The sequence below is a fragment of the Mobula birostris genome, chromosome 6, assembly GCF_030028105.1.
Source record: "Mobula birostris isolate sMobBir1 chromosome 6, sMobBir1.hap1, whole genome shotgun sequence".
NCBI lineage: Eukaryota > Metazoa > Chordata > Chondrichthyes > Myliobatiformes > Myliobatidae > Mobula > Mobula birostris.
Window position 1 is genome coordinate 38,308,657 of NC_092375.1, and position 20,841 is coordinate 38,329,497.

At 40.4% G+C, this 20,841-nt stretch overlaps 1 protein-coding gene across 1 annotated transcript in view; it reads right to left on the reverse strand.

Moving 5' to 3' along the window:
* LOC140198953 (suppressor of tumorigenicity 14 protein-like) overlaps positions 1–20,841 on the reverse strand; it is a 64,651-nt gene that overhangs the window by 33,276 nt on the left and 10,534 nt on the right. Inside the window, exons 4-10 of the mRNA XM_072260257.1 lie at positions 19,039–19,106; positions 9,057–9,256; positions 8,904–8,942; positions 5,015–5,234; positions 3,760–3,902; positions 2,416–2,513; positions 477–589 (exon numbers count right to left, since the gene is read on the reverse strand). Coding sequence (XP_072116358.1) covers positions 477–589; positions 2,416–2,513; positions 3,760–3,902; positions 5,015–5,234; positions 8,904–8,942; positions 9,057–9,256; positions 19,039–19,106 — 881 coding nt within the window. The remainder of the gene's footprint in view (positions 1–476; positions 590–2,415; positions 2,514–3,759; positions 3,903–5,014; positions 5,235–8,903; positions 8,943–9,056; positions 9,257–19,038; positions 19,107–20,841) is intronic.

A 20,841-nucleotide genomic window follows, 5' to 3' on the forward strand; every position in this document is an offset into this window, starting at 1 on the left:
AACATTTATCATGCTAATTCAAAAAGGTTTCTCTCAACAAACTAGTTGACATTTCAAAAAAGGTTTCTCTCAACAAACTAGTTGACATTTCAAATCGTTTGAAAACCTAATACCTTGCCATTGATTTGCCAGTACTTACAGCTGGAAATCCTAAGAGACGGTATTGCCACCTCTTAATCTATCTGCTGAATTTGAGGTACAAAAGCAGTTTCTCCTGCAAATTATGCTTGGGGAGATTAAAGTCCATTCGTCTGAGATCCCTCATGACTTCAGAATAATTCACATACCTTATAGACACTTAACTAGTTTTGGGATCCGGCCACTGTTCTGGAATCGCTTTTCAGATAAGTAGTCTTTTTTGCGTCTACCCTATGGTCACTTTAAAGACCCTGATAGGATCAGATAGTCTCTCTTTAATATTTATAGACATATAACACCTCATCTTTTGTAATAAACTCTACAATCTACAGTCTTACCTGATTCCATCAATCTCTAACCAGTCCCTATCACAGTATCTCGAACCTTGGGATCGCTCTTGGATTTCCAAAACAATGACAGAAAGGACTATATTATATCCCACAGCAGGTGTCTGTTAAAGAAGATGATAACCATTACATTAAGTTAATAACTACATTTGACTTTGAAGTGTAAGTTAGAAAATACACTAAAATATCCAAGTAGGCTGCCACTATTCAAAGCAGAATACAAATAATTTCTAGATCAGATGTTTCAGGAATTAAAATTTCAGGATTTTGAAAACACAGTAGTGATGATGCTTTATTAGCTGTAAAGCATTTTGGACTGTACTAAAATAATGATTCATGCTATACATTGTACATTAACATCATTCCTTTCCTAACTTAAATTTTTAAAATAATTTACCCTACTTTTTTTTTATTCTACAACTAGTAGTCAATACTGAACTTGCAATGTTTTGTCCAACCAATCTATAATCCTTAATTCTATTGACAAGAGTGGCGCTCTTGATTACTGGAAAACTAGAGACTAACTTTGCCGATCCTTACTACCATTCCCCACCAGGACCACCTTCAGCAGAGGTCGATGCAATTATCTTTTACCACTGCAGTAATTAGACGAATGCTTTGATAACTATAATTGCTATTTCTTACTTTCACCCTCGTCTTTATAACTTCAGAAAATTTGTTGACAATTTCCACTCCTCCCACCCTCAAAAGGTACATCTCTGACTTGTCCTTTCACTCACTCAACCTCACCAATCTGGAAACAGCCTAACAAATAATGTCTACTATAAACCTACAGATGTCCACTTCCTACCACCCAGCTTCCCAAAAGGAAATCATCTCATGTTCCCAATCTCTACATCTCTATTGCTTCTATCTTGCCAATGCTATGGTAGCGTGCATTCCCTTTTCATTAAATGAAAATTTCTATCCAGTGTTGCCTCAATACTGTACACCCATTCTAATTCTTGTACCTTAATTTTTTTTTTAAAGTTGGACATGCATCATGGTAACAAGCCTTCCCAGCCCAACGAGACCACACTGCCCAATTATCTCCATGTGACCAATTACTCTACTAACCCATGTGTCTTTGGAATGTGGGAGGAAGCCCACGTGGGGAGATTGTAACAGCTCCTTACAGACAGCAGTAGGAATTGAACCCACTTCAATGGTGCCATAATGACATAATGGTAACCACGATGCCACCATGCCACCCCCATACCTCTGCTCATAGTCCTTCACTTATCTGTATATTAACAAAACACCCCTTGTTCTCACTTTTGACCCCAGCAAACATCACTCTTTGTCATTTATGACACCTTCAGTATGACGACACCACCAAACCTAATTTCAGCATTGCCACCACAATATCATAATTCTTCCATCAATTGCCACCTGTATCCATTCCATTCAAAAGGCAACTTTTCTTGCAATGGCAATTCTTGCACTATCTCCCTAATTGCTTTCTCCTTCCCACCATCATGAACCCGAAATTTTCCTTCCAGGTGAAATGGTGATGTATTTTTACTTTTATATTAGGTACATCTCCTTTCCTTAGTCTTTGAGTGACAACAGATCTTAAGTTAGAAGATGGAGCACCGCTGGACTACTGAAGGAACCTAGTGGGTCACACATATCAACTATGGAGATAAACATCATGGATGTTTTGTATTAAGACCTGCATCAGGACTTCAGATTAAATGATCTGCAGTTTCTTGTGTCTTTAGTCTGTAGTTAATACTGTACTTGAAATTCCTTTGGATAAAAAGCAACTCTACACCATCTGATATAAAGTAATTACCAACAAAGGATGACTTTAAGAGCTTTTGTTCACTGTATCTACATGCTGTAAGTATTTTGAAAATTTTCCCCATGGACGAAAGCCTCAATGCAGAGAGGGCATTTTGAAGAATAGAATTGTATTATTACTCACAGTTATCGTCCAGGTACAGTCGATCTTGGGTGGGTAGTAGCGAGGGTAATAGGGAGAGCTCAAGGAACCATTCCAGGATATGAAATTACCACCACAACCTAGGAGGCAAAAATATTTTTTTAAATCTCAAACAAAATACAATCACACCATCAGATTTTCAATCTTGTATGTTGTTCTGTCATTATCAATATAAATTACAATTGCAACAATGAAGGGAAATTCTAAAACTTCTTTGGTAATGATGAGTTTGAGTACAGAGAGGAAATTAAGAATCTGGTGGCATGGTGCGAAGACAATAACCTATCTCTCAACGTCGGCAAGACAAAGGAATTGGTTGTTGACTTCAGAAGGAGTAGCGGACAGCACAACCCCATTTACATTGGTGGAGTGCAAGTAGAACAGGTCAAAAGCTTTAAGTTCCTCAGGGTCAATATCACAAATGACCTGACTTGGTTCAACCAAGCAGAGTCCACTGCCAAGAAGGCCCACCAGCTCCTTTACTTCCTGAGAAAACTAAAGAAATTTGGCCTGTCCCCTAAAACCCTCCCTAATTTTTATAGATGCATCGTAGAAAGCATTCTTCTAGGGTGCACCACAACCTGGTATGGAAGTTGTCCTGTCCAAGACCGGAAGAAGCTGCAGAAGATCATGAACACAGCCCAGCACACCACACAAACCAATCTTCCGTCCGTGGACTCACTTTACACCGCACGCTGTCGAAGCAGTGCTGCCAGGATAATCAAGGACACGACCCACCCAGCCAACACACTTTTCGTCCCTCTTCCCTCCGGGAGAAGGCTCAGGAGCTTGAAGACTCGTACGGCCAGATTTGGGAGCAGCTTTTTTCCAACTATGATAAGACTGCTGAACGGATCCTGACCCGGATCTGGGCCGTACCCTCCAAATATCCGGACCTGCCTCTTGGTTTTTTTGCACTACCTTACTTTCCCTTTTCTATTTTCTATTTATGATTTATAATTTAAATTTTTAATATTTACTATCGATTTGTACTCCAGGGAGCATGAAGCGCAGAATCAAATATTGCTGCGGTGATTGTACGCTCTAGTATCAATTGTTTGGCGACAATAAAGTAAAGTAAATATCTCTAGTTTTTGTCTTCATATAGTTCTAGAATGTGGAAATTTATTTTTACTGGAAGTATTGCAATTCAATTGGGCTGAGTCTATTTCCTGTCAATGATTATCAATTTAAACACATGTAAAAAAAATCTGTTGGTTCATCGACAAGTCCAGTATTAAGGCTCAGATTTTAATGAAGCCAGAAGATCAATTATTGGTCAAATAGTTCAGAATGTTTTACATAAAACAATATTCACATATCTACCCTTTTTACGAATAGCTTCAAAATATGCTTTAAATACTGCACCGCCTCTTCGAATTTTTGATGAAAATGTCACCAACATCACATTGCCGGATGAAGTCAATCTGATAACCGGAGGATTCCAACTGACGGGTGAACCACACCACCTGAAAGACATCATGTTATTTTCTTGTTCGACAAAACATATTATAAAAACATCCATAAAGAGCATATTTTAAGTGGCAATATTCCCCAATTTTGTTACTTTATATAAACACCTTTGGATTTTAAATTTGTGTTATCTTTAATATTCTTAAACATAACAGCAAAAGAACTGATCTGAAGTACGTTTGTCATTGTCACTTAAGAATAACACATGAACAATTCAATTAGAGCCCAGATTCCTACTTTTAATTCTGAGTTTTATTGCGATATATATTCCACACATTGTCCAAACGTAGAGGACAGTCTCCGGCTTGAAACTTTTCATTTCCATCCAAACATTTATTTTTAGACCAAGAACACTTGAATACGTTGACATTTACAAAGTTTGAAAAGTAGATCTATTCATGATGACTTTTCTTTCAAAGCAGATGGACTGTTGCCTCCGGGTAAATGTCCAGGCATGAAGTTTAAAAGAAGAAGAGAAAACTAAGAGCTCTTAAAACTATCATGATCAGTTGCTGTAACTTTAGCAGATGATCAGTAGAAACCCGCTCAGGCCGCCTGAGGTTTCCAGTGATTATCCCTTAGAGCTCCACGGAAGGGCAACTGATATTCATGTTTTGGGCAAAAAGCACTGTTGAAGAAATTCAGGAGCACAAGCAGCATCTATGGAGGCAAAGGGACAGTTGATGTTTTGACTGCTGCAGAATCATAACTCAAAACATTACCTATCCCTTCCTCCACTGATGCTGCTGGACCCATTGAATTCCACCAGCAGTTTTGTTTTTGCTTCAGTTTCCAGCATCTGTTGTCTCTTTTGTCTCCATTCATATTTAGTACTCTAGTTATCAATTCAGATGTAAGTTTAAAATCATATTGAAAAACTAAACTCAGTAAAGCTCAGGATGTCACTCCACATAAACCACAGGAAACAAATGAACCAAGTTTGCTCCCAAAGCTGTTCCACGACCAAACACCAGCTGACAATAGATAATGAGCAAACTTAGGCTTATTCATAGAAAGGAATTGTCAGCTTAGTGCTAGGAAGTAAACGAAGCACAGCTTAGCATGAACACACTTTCACTTTGTAAATTCCACCTGTTGCCTGTCTTACCGTGCGATTATTTTGTTCTGTATGGGGAGTAGGAAATCATAAGCGGATAGTTTATGGATTGCACAGTTTCCTGGAATCGCCCTGTGTAGGGTCAGAATCACTAAATGTACAATATGGCCTGCTGGAACTCGCAGTCGCCACTGGTAGTACGATCTTTTTGGCCGTGTTAGCGTCAGTGTCCGATTGTTACCTGGTTTTGCATAGAGATCAAAAGAAATCGCTGCAAAAATAAGAAAAAAACTCACAGTACAAAAAGGAATAAGGCAATAATCTACGACATGACTGATGGTAAAAATAATTTATAATAGAAGATCTAATACAATTTGTAAAATGCAAAGATAGAAGAAAGCATTAAGATAATGCTTTTATCTTAAGCATCATATTTGACCTGTATAATGTCATTGTTTGCATATTTGCTTAAAATATGCAAATTATGGTATTATGCATTTCAAATATGAATCACTTTTATTAAAAATATGATTATTGAATCCTTAAAAGGCTGCCTAGTAACTGTAAACTGGTAGAGACTTCAGAACTTATCAGTGTGGTATCAGAAATGGTATACTATTCACATTTCATTTTTCACCACTGGATAATGATCAAAATTCCACAAGCCAATTCAAATCAATAGCATTGTCATTTGGAAATTTACAATTCAGGTGCAGAGTTCATCAATATTATCAAGTTCACAACCAACTTCCATCCTGCCCTCAAATTCAGTTTGTCTTTGATATGTCCTTCTGCCTTCTTGATCTTTCTGTCTCCTTTACAGAAGACAGATTATCCACCAACATCTACCACAAACCCACTGATACCCACAGCTACCTTCTCCACACCACACCCCCATGCCCTGTTACTTGCAAATATGTCATTTCCTTCTCTCAGTTCCTCTGTTTCTACCTCTTCTATCCTCATGATGAGTCCTTCAACTCCAGGACAACCTGGAGATCCTCCTTTTTCAGAAAATGGGGTGACTTCTGCACTCATCCCATTCCCCACCGTCAGGCAGAAGTAGGTTCCCCTTGTCCTCATTTACTATCTCATCCCAACCAATGTATCCAACATATCATTCATTGCAACTTCTGCCACCTACAATGGGATCCCACCACCAAGCACATTTCCCACCCACCCCCACCTCCACTGTCTGCAGGGATCACTCTCTGTGATTCTCCCAACCACTTTCCCTCTCACCTACACCCTTCCACCCCCACCTCCACTGTCTGCAGGGATCACTGTCTGTGATTCTCTCAACCACTATCTCTCCCATCTATACCCTTCCACCCTGTGCACCCTCCCCTGAAACTGCAAGGTGTTACACCTGCCTCTGGTTCCCCTAGACTCTGCCAACTATTCCACTAATCTATGCTTCCAACATACCATTCATTACAATTTCTGCCTTCTACAAAAGGATCAGCCACATCTTCCCCTCCCACACCTTCAATTTCTGCAAGGATCACTCTCTCTCTGTGAATCTCTCATCAGCTCATCCCTCCCTGTCTATCCCCTCTGTCCCCAAGCACCCTCCTCTGTAGCTACAAAAAGTGTTACATTTGCCTCGACACCACATCCCTCACCATTATCCAGGTACCTAAACAGTTATTCTAGGTAAGGCAGGTTTTCTCATGTGAATCCTTCAGTGTTACTTATTGCAGCTGGTGCTCTTGTTGCAGCCTCCTCTACGTCTGTGAGTCAGGACGCAGATTGGGTGACTGCTTGGTCAAGCTCCAGCTGCCGTTTTAGCCAAGAACACCCAGTGGCCAGCCATTTTAATTGTGCTTGCCATTTTCAAGATCAATATGCCTGTCCATGGCTTCCTCCACTGTGACATTGAGGCTAAAATGCAAATAAAAGAAATACCATCTCTTATTTCATCTGGGCAGTCTCCAACTTGGTGGCATGAATGTGGAATTCTCAAACTTCTGGTAAGCCCTCCCCTTCTGTCCCTTTTCCATTTTTTCCTCTTCTCCTGATCCACCTTCCACCAAGCACCCCATCCCTTACCTCTACCCAACCCTCTCCATCTGTCCATCAGCTACACACTCCTCTTACTGGTTCTTCTTGTCACATCTGTCCCTTTATTATATGCTCCACCTTCCTCTCTTATCAGATTCCATTATCTTCAGTCTTTTATTACTTCCATGTAATACTCCTCAGCTTCTAATATCATCCCCAATCTCTCCTCTTTCTCACCTGCCTATCCACTGTTCCAGCCATTTCTCCACCTTTTTATATCAGCTGTCTTCCCTCTTTCTTTCATCCATGATAAAGGGTCTCAACTTGAAATGTTGACTGCTCATTTCCCTCCACAGGTGCTGCCTGAATCATTGAGCTCCTCCAATGCCTGGTGTTGTTACAACTGCTGGCTTGTTACTCAGAGTTTGTTAGATTCAGAAATCTGGCAAAACCATGGACTATCTACCATCAGATTTGAGTTTTTCTGAATTTTAATAACATTGCCTATAGCAGCAGCAGGAATGCATTTTAATTCCTTTACTGTTGCCCCTTGGTTATTATCTTTTTATGCCTACAGAAGTCCATCATCATAACACCTATCTACCGAGCACTTCAAAGAGAAGAACGTATTTGCCTAGCTCCTGAAAAACACATCAAAATGTTTTATATTGTTTATTTCTTTAAGGGCATTCAATTTTAATTGGACAAATATGACAGTTCACATTAATCCAACGAAAATGTCATATAAACACTAACAACTCACAAATAGAAATTTGTAAGAAAACATGGAAATGGAGTTCTGGAGAGAGAACTAATTACAATTTTTTTAATAAAGATTAAAATTGATATCTACTATAATGTTATCTTTTATTGCCAGGTCAGGGGTTAAATTTAACCACAGTTTAGACTACTTTTGTGGTTAAACTTTTATTGCTCAAGTCATTATATTGCCACGTCAGCTGAACTACTACACAGATAAAACTAGAAGGGCTTATTTACTGTGCTTATAAATTCTCTGAATTTCAGAAAATGAAAAGATTATAAGTGAGCTAATGCATAATATGTCTATGAGGAAAAGTTAAGTCAATGGACATATTTCATTGAAAGGGAATGACGAGGCTGATAGGTGTGAGTTTGAATACTTGCTGTAGGTATCAATTTCGCAAAGCATGAAGAAGCTGGAGAAAGCAGTGCCCCTCTGTGGGTCGGTGGGCAAAGTGCTGTTGATGGTAATGGTACTGCACAGTTCACATCTGTAGTTCCACACACAGTGAGAGCTTATTTCACCATTAAGGCAAGATACCACTCAAAGGTCAGACATATTCCTTTTGTGTGAGATATCAGTAAAAGAATTCCCTGGCTCATTTTGAAGAATCTCCTTCTGCCTGACACAAGCAGAATCTGGGAGCAACTCACTTTCAGTTAGGTAAGAGACTTAAAAGAGGAAGAGAGAAAGATAACAATCTGAGAATATAAGCAGTAATGCTGTTTTATTTATTTGGACACACCATGACTCTCCAGTGAAGTACTGAAGAGGACAAAGTGATAGTAGATTACATACTACTGTTCCCTTGGGTCTATTTTCCTAGTTGAACCATTCTCCAAACTGCAACGGCAGCTAACAGGCCACCGCAGCCTCTGTGGTGCTGCTCTTGACTTAAGTCAGAAGATCGTGGGTTTGTTCTGTACTCTGAGGATCTGAGCACAGTAAAAACGTGGATGATGTTCCATTACTCGATGTAATGAGTGTGGTCCATACACAGGTGTCATTGGAAGAGATTTCTAATTGAACTCTTATCTGCTCTCAGATACAACTGGAATATTCAGTGGTGTTATTTTGAAACAGGGACAAATTATTGGATTATTATCACCTTTCTCTTTGTGGGGGCTTGCCATTTGTAAACATCTGTGTTTCCAGCTGAAACAGAATCCTTACCTGACTTGACAGTTAGGTCATATTCTTCAGAGCCTGAAGCTGCAAACAAAAAAGAAAACATTGTGATGTCTAAAACGAACACACAGATAAGTACAAGACTGAATTTTAGTTCTGCGCAAAAGTTCTTTTTTGTTTTTGCAAATGAAACACTACCAAATAGCTCAATTGTGTAAACATCAAAATCTTCTTCAGCAGAGGAAATCTCTTCAGAAGAGTTCAGTAAGGGGATTTTCAACTTTTTTCCATTGACATGTTGCAAATTAGATGTAGTTGTATCCTTGATGTAGTGTGCTACGTCCTCTGGAGCCGAGAACTTACTCCAATAATAGGCTCGAAGCCCTTCTTCTCCTTCACTGTAACAAAACAAAGGCACAAAGGGGATCAGAGTGAAAATATGTCAACTTCACAGAAACTAGTGAACAAAAACTACAACTTTCCATTGTTAGCTTATTCAGAACAAAGCTGATGCATCTGAAGCACACAGCAGAAATTCAGGTATGCATTCAGACATTTTACATTGCAGGGTCTCAACCCAAAATGTCAACTACCTTTGACAAATGCCAACAACCTCCACAGATTCTGCTTGTCTAGTTGAGCTCCTCTAGCAGATTGTATTTGCACCACATTCCAGCATGAGCAGTCACTTGTGTCTCCACATTGTATTTAGAGATACAGTGAGGAACAGGTACTTCCGGCCCGATAAGCCGCACCACCCCAACCCACCTGCTTAACCTTAGCCTAATCACAGGACAATTTACAATGACCAACTACCTGCGAACCGGTACATCTTTGGAATGTGGGAGGAAACCAAAGCACCCGGAGGAAACACACATTCATAGGGAAAGATGCAGAAACTCCTTACAGACGGCGTCGGAACTGAAATCTGAACTCCAACTGTAGTAGTTTCGCGCTGACCACTACGCTACCATGACGCCCCGTATTAAAAACAAGTTTGTCACTTCGATCTTTCAATTAACCTTTACATCCTGAGTTTCTACTTCTTTCTGAAAATCCATTTTCCCTAAATGGCCCACACTTCTTCTTTCCTTCTTTCTGTATTCACTTACTTTCACTTCCTATTATGCCCCGTGACATATTAGAATCAAGATTAGAGATTCAAAAACCATTTGTGGAGGTAAAATGTGAAATTTGTATGGAGCAATCGCCATTGAAGGTTACTCTATTTTAAGGAGTGTATCACATTAATTGACTCCCACATGGCAAGGTGAAACTATTTTCCAATTCACATTGCCTGTACTCTTTCTCATCTGCAGAACATTCTTCCTTTGTGGACTCATTACTGGCTATATAACTTCTAATATCTAGCAATTTATTTTCCTTTTACTTGCAAGGTATTTAGTATGGAAAGTTCCAGAGAATTGCTGCCTTGACACTGTAAGATTTTATTTATTGAGGCCCTCCATTAGTCAAGGATGACCATGGATGTTGCTGCCCAGCTGTCCACGTGATACGCAAGCCAGGGAAGGGCAGTATGAACTGGAGAGCAAGGTGTTACCCAGACAGCAGGCTCTGCCTCACCAAGCAGCAGATGAATCCAAAAGATCGGCAGAGACCCATACGGTTTGGCACCTGCAACGTCGCAGGAGTTGCCACTCGGTTTGGATCTCAACCTGGGACTGCCTTAGGGACTCCAGCTCTGGAATTTTCCCTCAGGGTTTACTCCCGAAGCCTTCCCCATGAGTGGGTATAGCTGCAAGGCAGCAGAGGTTTGAGATCGGAGTTTTCCTTCTAGATGAGCTGCCACCCATGGCTGAAGTGACTGGTTTTAAGAAGCCAGTAACCCGCCTTTGCCCGTTCTCCTGTCATTAGGGATAGTTCCGCCGGGTTTAATAGCTAAGCCACACATGAAGGCCAGGAGCTGGACTTGGTTGTCAGAGGCAATTTGAGACGCACACTATTGGGATCATTTAATGGGTAGTGGGAGGTTATCTCCACTACCAGCCCCCAGCTATAGTAAACTTAATAAACCATTTTATTTATTAGTGATCCTTTATTGTTAGGCAGAATTACTAACAAATTACAAATAGCCTACAGAGAAATACTGAGATATGATTGATCAATCTGAAACTTAAATGAGATGCCCAAAGTTGAAGATTGAACACCATGCAAGATTCCCCTCACCAACTGAATAAACATACGGAACTGTACCAAGAGATAGGGGGCAGTGTGGGCAGACAAAGGACTACAGATGCTGGAATTTAGAGAAACAAAAATACTGGAAGAACTCGTTGGGTCAGGCGGCATCGATGGAGGAAAAGGGATATCTGAAGTTTTGGGTCAGCACCCTGCATCAGAACCCGTAACGTTGCCTCCACATAGGGAGCCTTGCAATTCAAAGAACAAATAAAACAGCGTGACCCGATGGACTTCCTGCAAGATCACTGTGACAAGGTATAGCAGAGCAGACTAATGTAAAGATAATATTGTGCCTCACTGGTCACGGAGGTGATAATCGTACTAAGGTAGCAACGCTGGATAGCCATCAGGGGATGCATGAGGCAAAAGGCAGAACAGGGATAGTGCAGCCAAGTGTGCTTGGACATTGGCAAGAGTCGCTGACAGCAACGTGAGTAAATGAAAGTGAAATATCCTGAGGAAAAATGTATGTGGATTGGAACATAATTTCTATTGATAGGAGACATTGTAAATAATATCCAAAGTCAATGGACAAGATTGCCTATGTGAGGACAGAATTAGGATTAGACCAGGGCAATGGGAGTGAGATCAATTCTGTAAAAGGATCACCTTTTAGATATATCTACACCAGGATGTTGGTGCAAACACAATCTACAGCATTTCAAATATGCTGCCAAAATAAGACATCCATTTCAAAACTGTCAAGATAAAACAAAAAAACTTGGAAGTATCCTGACAGGTCAGATCATGGTCTGGTGCAGCAATTGAATACACCGGAATGTAAAATGCTGCCCGAGACATCATGGGCACAGCACTCCCCTTGATTGGTAGTTATCTACATGAGGCACTGCCTCAGAAGATCAACATCTATCATCAAAGATCCCCACCACCTGGGCTATCCAATTTGGTTTTTTTTTGCAGCTAGTATCAGGCAGGAGTTATGGAAGTCTGAAGTCACACAGCTCCAGTTTAAAAATTTTTTGAACCAACTGGCAAAACCCTAATCATTACAGTATAGCAACTGTTTGACCACTTTGACCATCTTCTACTAAGATGGGTCTTCCTTTTTTGTTGTAATTGTTTTCCTGTAAAAATTGTATATAATTAATGATCAATTTATGTTTTTCTTGAGAATGCTGCTTTTGCGATGTATGTGCCTACAAGCAAGTTTTAAATTGCACTTGTGCAGAAATGTACTTAGACCATAAGATATTCTTCCCATAATCTTTGATATCCTTATTACTCAAGAACCTACCAACCTTTGCTTTAAATACTGTATACCCAATGACTTGGCCTCTATAGCTGTCTGTAACAATGAATTCCACAGATTCACCACACCCTGGCTAAAGAATTTCCTCCCCATCTACGTTCTGAAGGGATGTCCATATTTTTTTGAACTACAGAAATCTATTTACACAAAAATACAGACAATACAAATATCAAGTATTTGCAAGTCAGTGAACAAATTCAAATTAAAATGTGATTATTACTCTAAAAGATGTTCACATTTAACTTTGACCCCATGGTTAGGATTGAACCCAGGTCTCTGGCACTGTAAAACAGCATCTCTACCTGCTGCACCACTATGCTGTCTAGTCCTAGATTCATCCACTATATGAAACATCCTCTCCACATCCACTCTCTCTAGGCCCTTCAATATTCCAAACAAGAGTAAATCTGCAGATGCTGGCAATCCAACCAACAGACCCAAAATGCTGGAGGAACTCAGCAGGCCAGGCAGCACCCATGGAAAAAATACAGTCGATGTTTCAGGCCAAGACCCTTCGACAGGATAGATTTCAATGAGAACTTCCTTCATTTTTCTAAATTCAAACAGGTACAGGCCCAGAGTCATCAAACAGTCCTCAAACATTAACCCTTTCATTGCTGTGATCATTCTCATTAACTGCATCAGCACCCTCTCCAATACCAGCACATCTTTTCTTAGATAAGGAGACCATAACTGCTCCTAATACTGGAAGTGTGGTCTGACCAATGCCTTATTAAGCATAAAATACCTGCTGTTCATATTCTAGTCCTCTCAAAATGAATGCTGACGTTGCATTTCCCTTCCTTACTACTGGCACACCTGCAGATGAATCTTCAGGCATTCCTATTCTAGTCCCTTTGCACCTCTGATTTCTGAATTTGCTCTCCATTTACAATATAGTCTATGCTTTTACTCCTTCTATCCAAGTGTATGACCAAACACTTCCCGACACTGTACCATCTGTCACTTCTTTGCCTATTCTCCTAATCTGCCAAGTCCTTCTGCGGACACCCTGCTCTATCAAAACTACCTGCCCCTCTACCTATCATTGCATTGCCTACAGATGTGACTAAAACATCAATTTTGTCACCCAGATACTTTACCTATAATGTGAAGAAGCCATCCCAACTCTGCGGAATACCACTAGTCACCAGCAGCTAATCAAAAAAGGCCCCCTTTATTCTCACTCTTTGCCCCCTGTCAATCTACTGTCCATGCTAGTATCTTTTCTGTAATATCATGGGCTCTCATCTAGTTTACCAGGCTTGTGTGCGGCACGTATAGTTCTGCATATGACAATAAACTTGGCTTTGACTTTGATTTACAGTAGATGTAAATTGAAGCCTGAGGGAGGTTCACTCCACCTTGCTCCAAGTTTACTGTACTTAACTCAGGGTGCCCTCACACGTGGCTGAGTTGAGTGCAAGTCAGATTTCAAAATTGAACTATGACCCTGTACTCTTTATTCCAAATAACTTGTTTAAACTAAGAACTTGAACTCGCATTTTGTACATGAACATTACAGTTACCTACAATATTATGGGTATTACAGAACACATAATTCTCCCTGCTATTTCTACCTTTCACTTCCATGACTCAATTTGCCACAATATTTAGGATCTTGAGCATTTTTGTTTCTCATATGAATTGTTTCTATAGTTTAAATATTAATGAATTACAAGTTCTAATATATCAGTACATAAGACCCTAAGAACATAAGTTAGCAACAGACTTAGGCCATTTGGCCCATCGAATCTGCTCCACCATTTCATCATGGCTGATCCAATTTTGCTGTCAGCCCTAATCTCCACCTTTCTCCCTATAGATCCTTCATGTCCTGACCAATCTAGAATCTATCAACCTCTGCCTTAAATATACATAAACACTTGGCCTCCACAGCTGCCTGTGGCAAACAGTTCCACAGATTCACCATTCCCTGGCTAAAGAAATTCCTCCTGATCTGAAAGGACACCCCTTTACTCTGAGGCTGTGTAGTCTGGTCTTAGACTCTCTCAGCATCGGCAACATCCTCTCCACATCCACTCTATCAAGTCCTTTCACCATTCGATAGGTTTCAATGAGATCACCCCTCATTTTTCTTAATTCTAGTGAATACAGGCCCAAAGCCATCAGACGATGTTCATATGACAAGCCATTCAATCCTGGATTCACTTTCATGAACCTCCTTTGAACTCTTTGCAGTTTCGGCACATCCTTTCTCAGATAACAGGCCAAAACTGCTCATGGTATTCCAAATGAGGCCTCACCAGTGCTTTGAGTCCAGCTGAGTGCTCAACATTATGAGTCTCAACATTACAAACTTACTTCTATATTCTCGTCCTGCTGAAATGAATGCTAACATTGCATTTGCCTTCATCATCACAGACCCTTTGTTCTCATACAGTATCAACCTTCAAAATGTTGCAAAAAAATCCAGAACGGCCACGATCAGGAAGACAGCAGGAACCAAATGGGATGCTCAGCAGTCAGTCCTATGAACAATTAGTCTAGCACAATGTTTTTCAGTTACAAAATATTGCTCATCTATCTGGGAGAGAAATGCTCACACAAACATCATCACTACACAGCTACATACTTGTATGAAAATTTTAGGAGCCCTAAAATTCACACCTGTCCAATGGCTCCCAACAATGAGCAGAGTAGCACCCCTGGAGATCCGTTGAAGAGCAACTTCAGCAAAATTATACAAACGTGTTCAAAATATGCCCAACAACATTCCAGTTCATAAACTCATTGAAAATACTTTCTCCTTCTACAACTTGAAAAACTTTGACTCTTATGATGAACACACTGAAAGGCACCAGTACTGACACACCAACATGTTCACCAGCGGAGATCTGATCTATGACCCCACCTCGTTCCTCCTGGGCTTTACTACAGCAACCAGAAGAAACTGGACGGCCACAACACAGAAGTCGACGTGCCAAAGCAGCGCGAACTCTACACCGATGGGGCACCAAATCCCAGCTTTCCCCTGTGGTGCCCCAACCCAGGACGTCCTCCACCTGGTCCAAACACATTCTGTCACCAAGATCAGAGACAGCTTTGCCAGGGTCCATCGACGCGGCCGCAAGCTGGAGGAGTGGCTTGACAAGAAACAATTAGAAGTGTGAAGAGAAAAACACCTGACATACAAAACAACAACCTCATACTCAACCTGCAAGTTAGCCTTTAGGGAATCCTGCACAAGGACTCCCAAGTCCCACTGCATCTAATTTTTTTTGTATTTTCTCTCCATTTAGAAAATAGTCAATTTTGCGTCAAAGCCATCAACTCCATCATCCAAATCATTGACATTTAACATAAAAAAGAATCAGTCCCAACTCAGGTCACTGTGGAACACCACTAGTCACTGGCAGCCAGCCAGAAAAGATTCCCTTTATTCCAACTCTGTCTCCTGCCAATCAGCCACTGCTTTATCCATGCTAGAATCTTTCCTGTAATACCATGGGCTCATAGCTTATTAAGCAGCCTCATATGTGGCACCTTGTCAAAGGCCTTCTGAGATCCAAGTACACAACATCAACCAATTCTTTTTTGTCTATCTTGCTTGATATTTCTTCAAAGAATCCCAACAGATTTGTCAAGCATGATTTTCCCTTGAGGAAACCATGCTGACTATGGCCTATTTTATCATGTGTCTCCAAGCACCCTGAGATCTCATCCTTAATAAACGACTCCAACATCCTCCCAACCACTGAGGTCAGACTAACTGGCCTACAGTTTCCTTTCTTCTGCTTCTCTCCCTTCTTGAAGAGTGGAGTGACATTTGCATTTTTTCAGTCTTCCAGAATTTAGTGATTCTTGAAAGATCATTACTAATGCCTCCACAATCTCTTCAGCCACGTCCCTGAGATGTACATCATCTGGTCCAGGTGACTTATCTACCTTCAGACCTTTCAGTTTCCCAAGAACCTTCTCTCTAGAAATGGTAATTCACATACTTCATGACCAATGGCAACTGGAACTTCCAGCATACTGCTCGTCCCTTCCACAGCGAAGACTGATGCAAAAGACTTATTCAGTTCATCCGCTATCTTGTTGGCTTTGACTTCTCTTGTTAGCCACAGTTTTGTCATCTTCCCTTTAGAATACTTTGGGATGTATACGTCCTGCATCTTCCCAATTGCTTCCAGAACTTCTAACCATTGCTGCTCTGCTGTCACCTCTGCCGTGTTCTTTTCCAATCAATTCTGGCCAACACCTCTTTCATGCCTCTGTAATTCCCTTTATTCCACTGTAATATTGATACATCTGACTTTAGCTTCTCCTTCTCAAATTTCAGGGTGAGTTCGATCATATTATGATCACTTGCCCGTAAGTGTTCTTCTACCTAACCTCTGCAATCAATTCCAGTTCATTACACAACACCCAATCCAGAATATCTGATCCTCTTGTGGGCTCAACCATGAGTTGCTATAAAAAGCCATCTCATAGGCATTCTAGAAACTCCCCCAGGTGTAATCCAGCACCAACCTGATTTTCCCAATCTACCTGCATATTGAAGACCTCTGTGACTGTAGTAATATTGCCCTTTCAGCATGCATTTTCTATCTCCCATTGTAATTTGTAGGCAACATCTGTACTACTGTTTGGGGGTCTACATACAATGCAGTTCCTTAACTCTATTTACAATGATTCAAAACTTTCCAACCTTATGCCAATTCTTTCTAATGGTGTGACTTCATCTTTTTTACCAACCGAGCAATGCTGCCCCCTCTGCCTTCCTGCCTGTCTTTCAATACAACGTGTATCCTTGGATATTAAGCTCTCAGCTACAATGTTCTTTCATCCATGATTAACTAATGCTTACAACATCATACCTGTCAATATGTAACTGTGCTGCAAGTTCATCTTCCTTATTCCAAATACTGCACTCATTCAAATATAACACCTTCAGTCCTTTATTCACTCTTTTCAATTTTGTCTGCCTTTTACATTGACTGCAATCCTATTGACTGCAAGTTTTCCCTCTCCTCACTACACATCGCCTCTGTAAGTCAGCTATCTCATCTTCTGCACTATTATCCTCTTTTCCTACGATACTTCTTGCATTGAAATATGGGCAGCTCCAGACACTAGTCACACCATGCAAAGCTTTTCATTCCTAACTTTGTCTGAGGTCTTACTAACATCTGCTTCCACAACCTCTCCACTAACTGTTCTGGTACTCTGGTTCCTATTCCCCTTCAATTCTAGTTTAAACCCCACCGTGCAGCATTGCAAAACCTTCCTGCTAGGATATTAGTCCCCTCCAGTTCAAATGCAAACCATCCCTTCTGTAGAGGTCCCACCTTTCCTGGAAGAGAGCCCAATGATCCATAAATCTTATGCGCTCCCTCCTACACCAACTCCTTAGCCATGTATTAAACTGTATAATCTTCCTAGTTCTGACCTCACTAGCACGTGGCAAGGGTATCAATCCTGAGATCACGACTCTGGAGGTCCTGTCCTTTAACTTTGCATCTAACTCCCTGAACTCCCTATGCAGAACCTCATCACTCATTCTACCCGTGTCATTGGTATTTACGTGGACCTGGCTGTTCACCCTCCCACTTAAGAATGCTGAGGACTCAATCTGAGATATCCCAGACACCAGGGAGGCAACATTACATCCAGGAATGTAAACACGAGGAATTCTGCAGATGCTGAAAATTCAAGCAACACACATCAAAGTTGCTGGTGAACGCAGCAGGCCAGGCAGCATCCCTAGGAAAAGGTACAGTCGACGTTTTGGGCTGAGACCCTTCGTCCTTCAGTTAGTCCTGACGAAGGGTCTCGGCCTGAAACGTCGACTGTACCTCTTCCTAGAGATGCTGCCTAGCCTGCTGCGTTCACCAGCAACTTTGATGTGTGTTGATTACATCCAGGAACCTCAGCTTCGCCCACAAAATATCCTGTCCCTAACTAATGAATTCACAATCACCACAGCGTGTCTCTTCGCCCCACTCCCCCGCCCCTAACCTTTCCTTCTGTGTCACAGAGCCAGCCTCAATGCCAGAAACCAGACCACTGTGATTTTCCTCTTCAGGTTATCTGCCGACAGAACCTAAAGTGATATACCTGTTGTTGGGGAGTGGTGAGATGTCCACAGGGGTACTCTGCACTGGCTCTGGAACCCCTTTCCCCTTCCTGACCCTCACCCAGTTTCCTGTTTTCTGCACCTTGGGTTAACAACCTCTGTATGTGTCCTTTCAGCCTCCCGAATGACCTGGAGATCGTCCAGTTCTAGCTCCAACTCCTTAACGTGGATTGTTAGAAGTGTTAGATTGTTACTTGAACACATATTTTTGATATTCCTATGACAGTCTTTTCATTCCAAAAACTTTTGTTGGAAATAGTTCTACTATGCTGCTATGATCTCAAAGAACATTTTATTAGTTTTAATAACACATTATCATATAAAATTTTAATTTGTTAACTGTTTAATGGTTAACTTGCCTCCATTTTTTCGGAAAAGATTATAATGCATTGATGTTCTGTTGGCTAAGATATTGTTTTATTGGAGAAAGCAGGTTAAAGGAAAATAACAAGGCAATCAAATTCTTTTGGAAGTAAGTTAACTATAAACGATATGTATTTCAGCAACTAATTATGAATACTTTCCAATAACACACATCCAAATAGCCATAAAGGCACATTTAACATGGGTTAATACAGAATAATTATGCAGGCTCTTGTACTCACCTAAATGCAGTGATGACAGATTTCAGGTAATATTTCCCCAATATAGATGGCTCATAGAGTTCTGAAAACTATCATTTAAAGAGTGCAAGAGAAAGAATAGTTAAAGAGGAACATTTAGCCTATGGAATCGTATTCAATTTTATCAACTGTGATCCACCCCCTGCAATTAAATTCTGTAAGAATCCACAAACCACTCCAGGTAACAATTGAAAAATATTGAATCATATTTAATTTTCTAATTAAGACAAATTGGATGCTTAAAAAACTTTTAGTACATTAACAAAAACATTCAAACATGAATTACATAAGAACATGAAACAGGATTGTAGGGAACATGAAACAGGATTGTAGGGCACATGAACTACTGTGTAAACTCTGTCATTCAGCAAGGTCATGATTGACCTCAATTATAAATACCATCTTACTTCCCTCTCTTTCAGTTCTCCTTGTGTCCACAATTCTATCCTCATTGTTCAGTACAACCAATGATCAACCATCTGTAGTCCTTCAGATGGAAATATTTAAAGATCTTTAGCTGTCTAAGTGAAAAGATTTCTCTTCTCAGTTCTATGTAGCCAACCTCATATTCTGAAACAGTGCCTTTTACTTCTACATTCATCTACAATGGGAAAGAATATTTCTACTGCTAGGTCCTCCAACAATTTTATTTCAATAAAATTATGTCTCCAGAACACTAGAAAATGCAGGGTATAAAAGAAGTTTGCCTGAGCTATTTCTTCCAAAATACAACTCAAAGTGAGTTTCTTGTTAGCATCAAAACCAAAGAATTATACTTCCAACAAAACAATGGAGTGTCATTTCATAAAATGAGGTAACTTGCCATAGTGGAACTTCATCAAACATTAAAATTTCAGTGAAGTTTCATCCAGTGTATGTCCATACCCAAGTATTCATGAAGATCTTTCTCCAAACCCACGAGCACTACATTCTCACAGATCTTATAGGTTGCAAATAGAAATAGAGCGTATTTTTCTGCAAATCCATCACCTTTCTCCTATTCTTAGAATGGCGTAATATGAAGGGGGAGGAAATTCTGTCTGAACGACAAAACAGAAATGCCAAAGATACTCAGCATGTTTGATGGAAGGAATATCATAAACGAGAGAAAGTACATGTTGGAAAAACTGAAATGGAACTAATTTGTCAGTAAAAATGCTTAAACCTGGAGAATGAAATGAAGCCCTTACAATAAGCGAAGAAGTCTAGACAGCTGTGGGTTTGTTATTGATAATGGTCACAGGTCTTTTCCCTGAAATGAGGATAGAGAAGTTTATGAGAGAAAGGGAAGAACTAGATATGGTGAATAAGGGAATATATTGCATTCAGGGTGTGCAAATCTTTGGAATTTGTTATCTGTGATTTCCACTGAGTGTACTCAAAACTGAGAATGACAAATTTTTGAAGCCAATGGGAAACCAAGGAGAAAGGACTGGCAAATAAAGTGGACTTAAGACTATGGTTAATCATGTAAGTTCATAGACTCGCAGAGTAGATCTAAAAGCCAGATTAGACCACAAAACCGTAAGATATAGGAGCAGAATTGGGCCATTTGGCCCATCGAGTCTGCTGGGCCATTTCATCATGGCTGATCTAATTTTCCTCTCAGCCCATTCTGACCAATCAAAAATCTATCATCCTCTGCCTTAAATATATATAAAGACTTGTCTTCCTCAGCTGCTTGTGGCAAAGACTTTCACAGATTCACTACTCTCTGGCTAAAGAAGTTCCTCCTCATCTCCATTCTAAAAGGATGCCCCTCTATTCTGTGACTGTGTCCTCTGG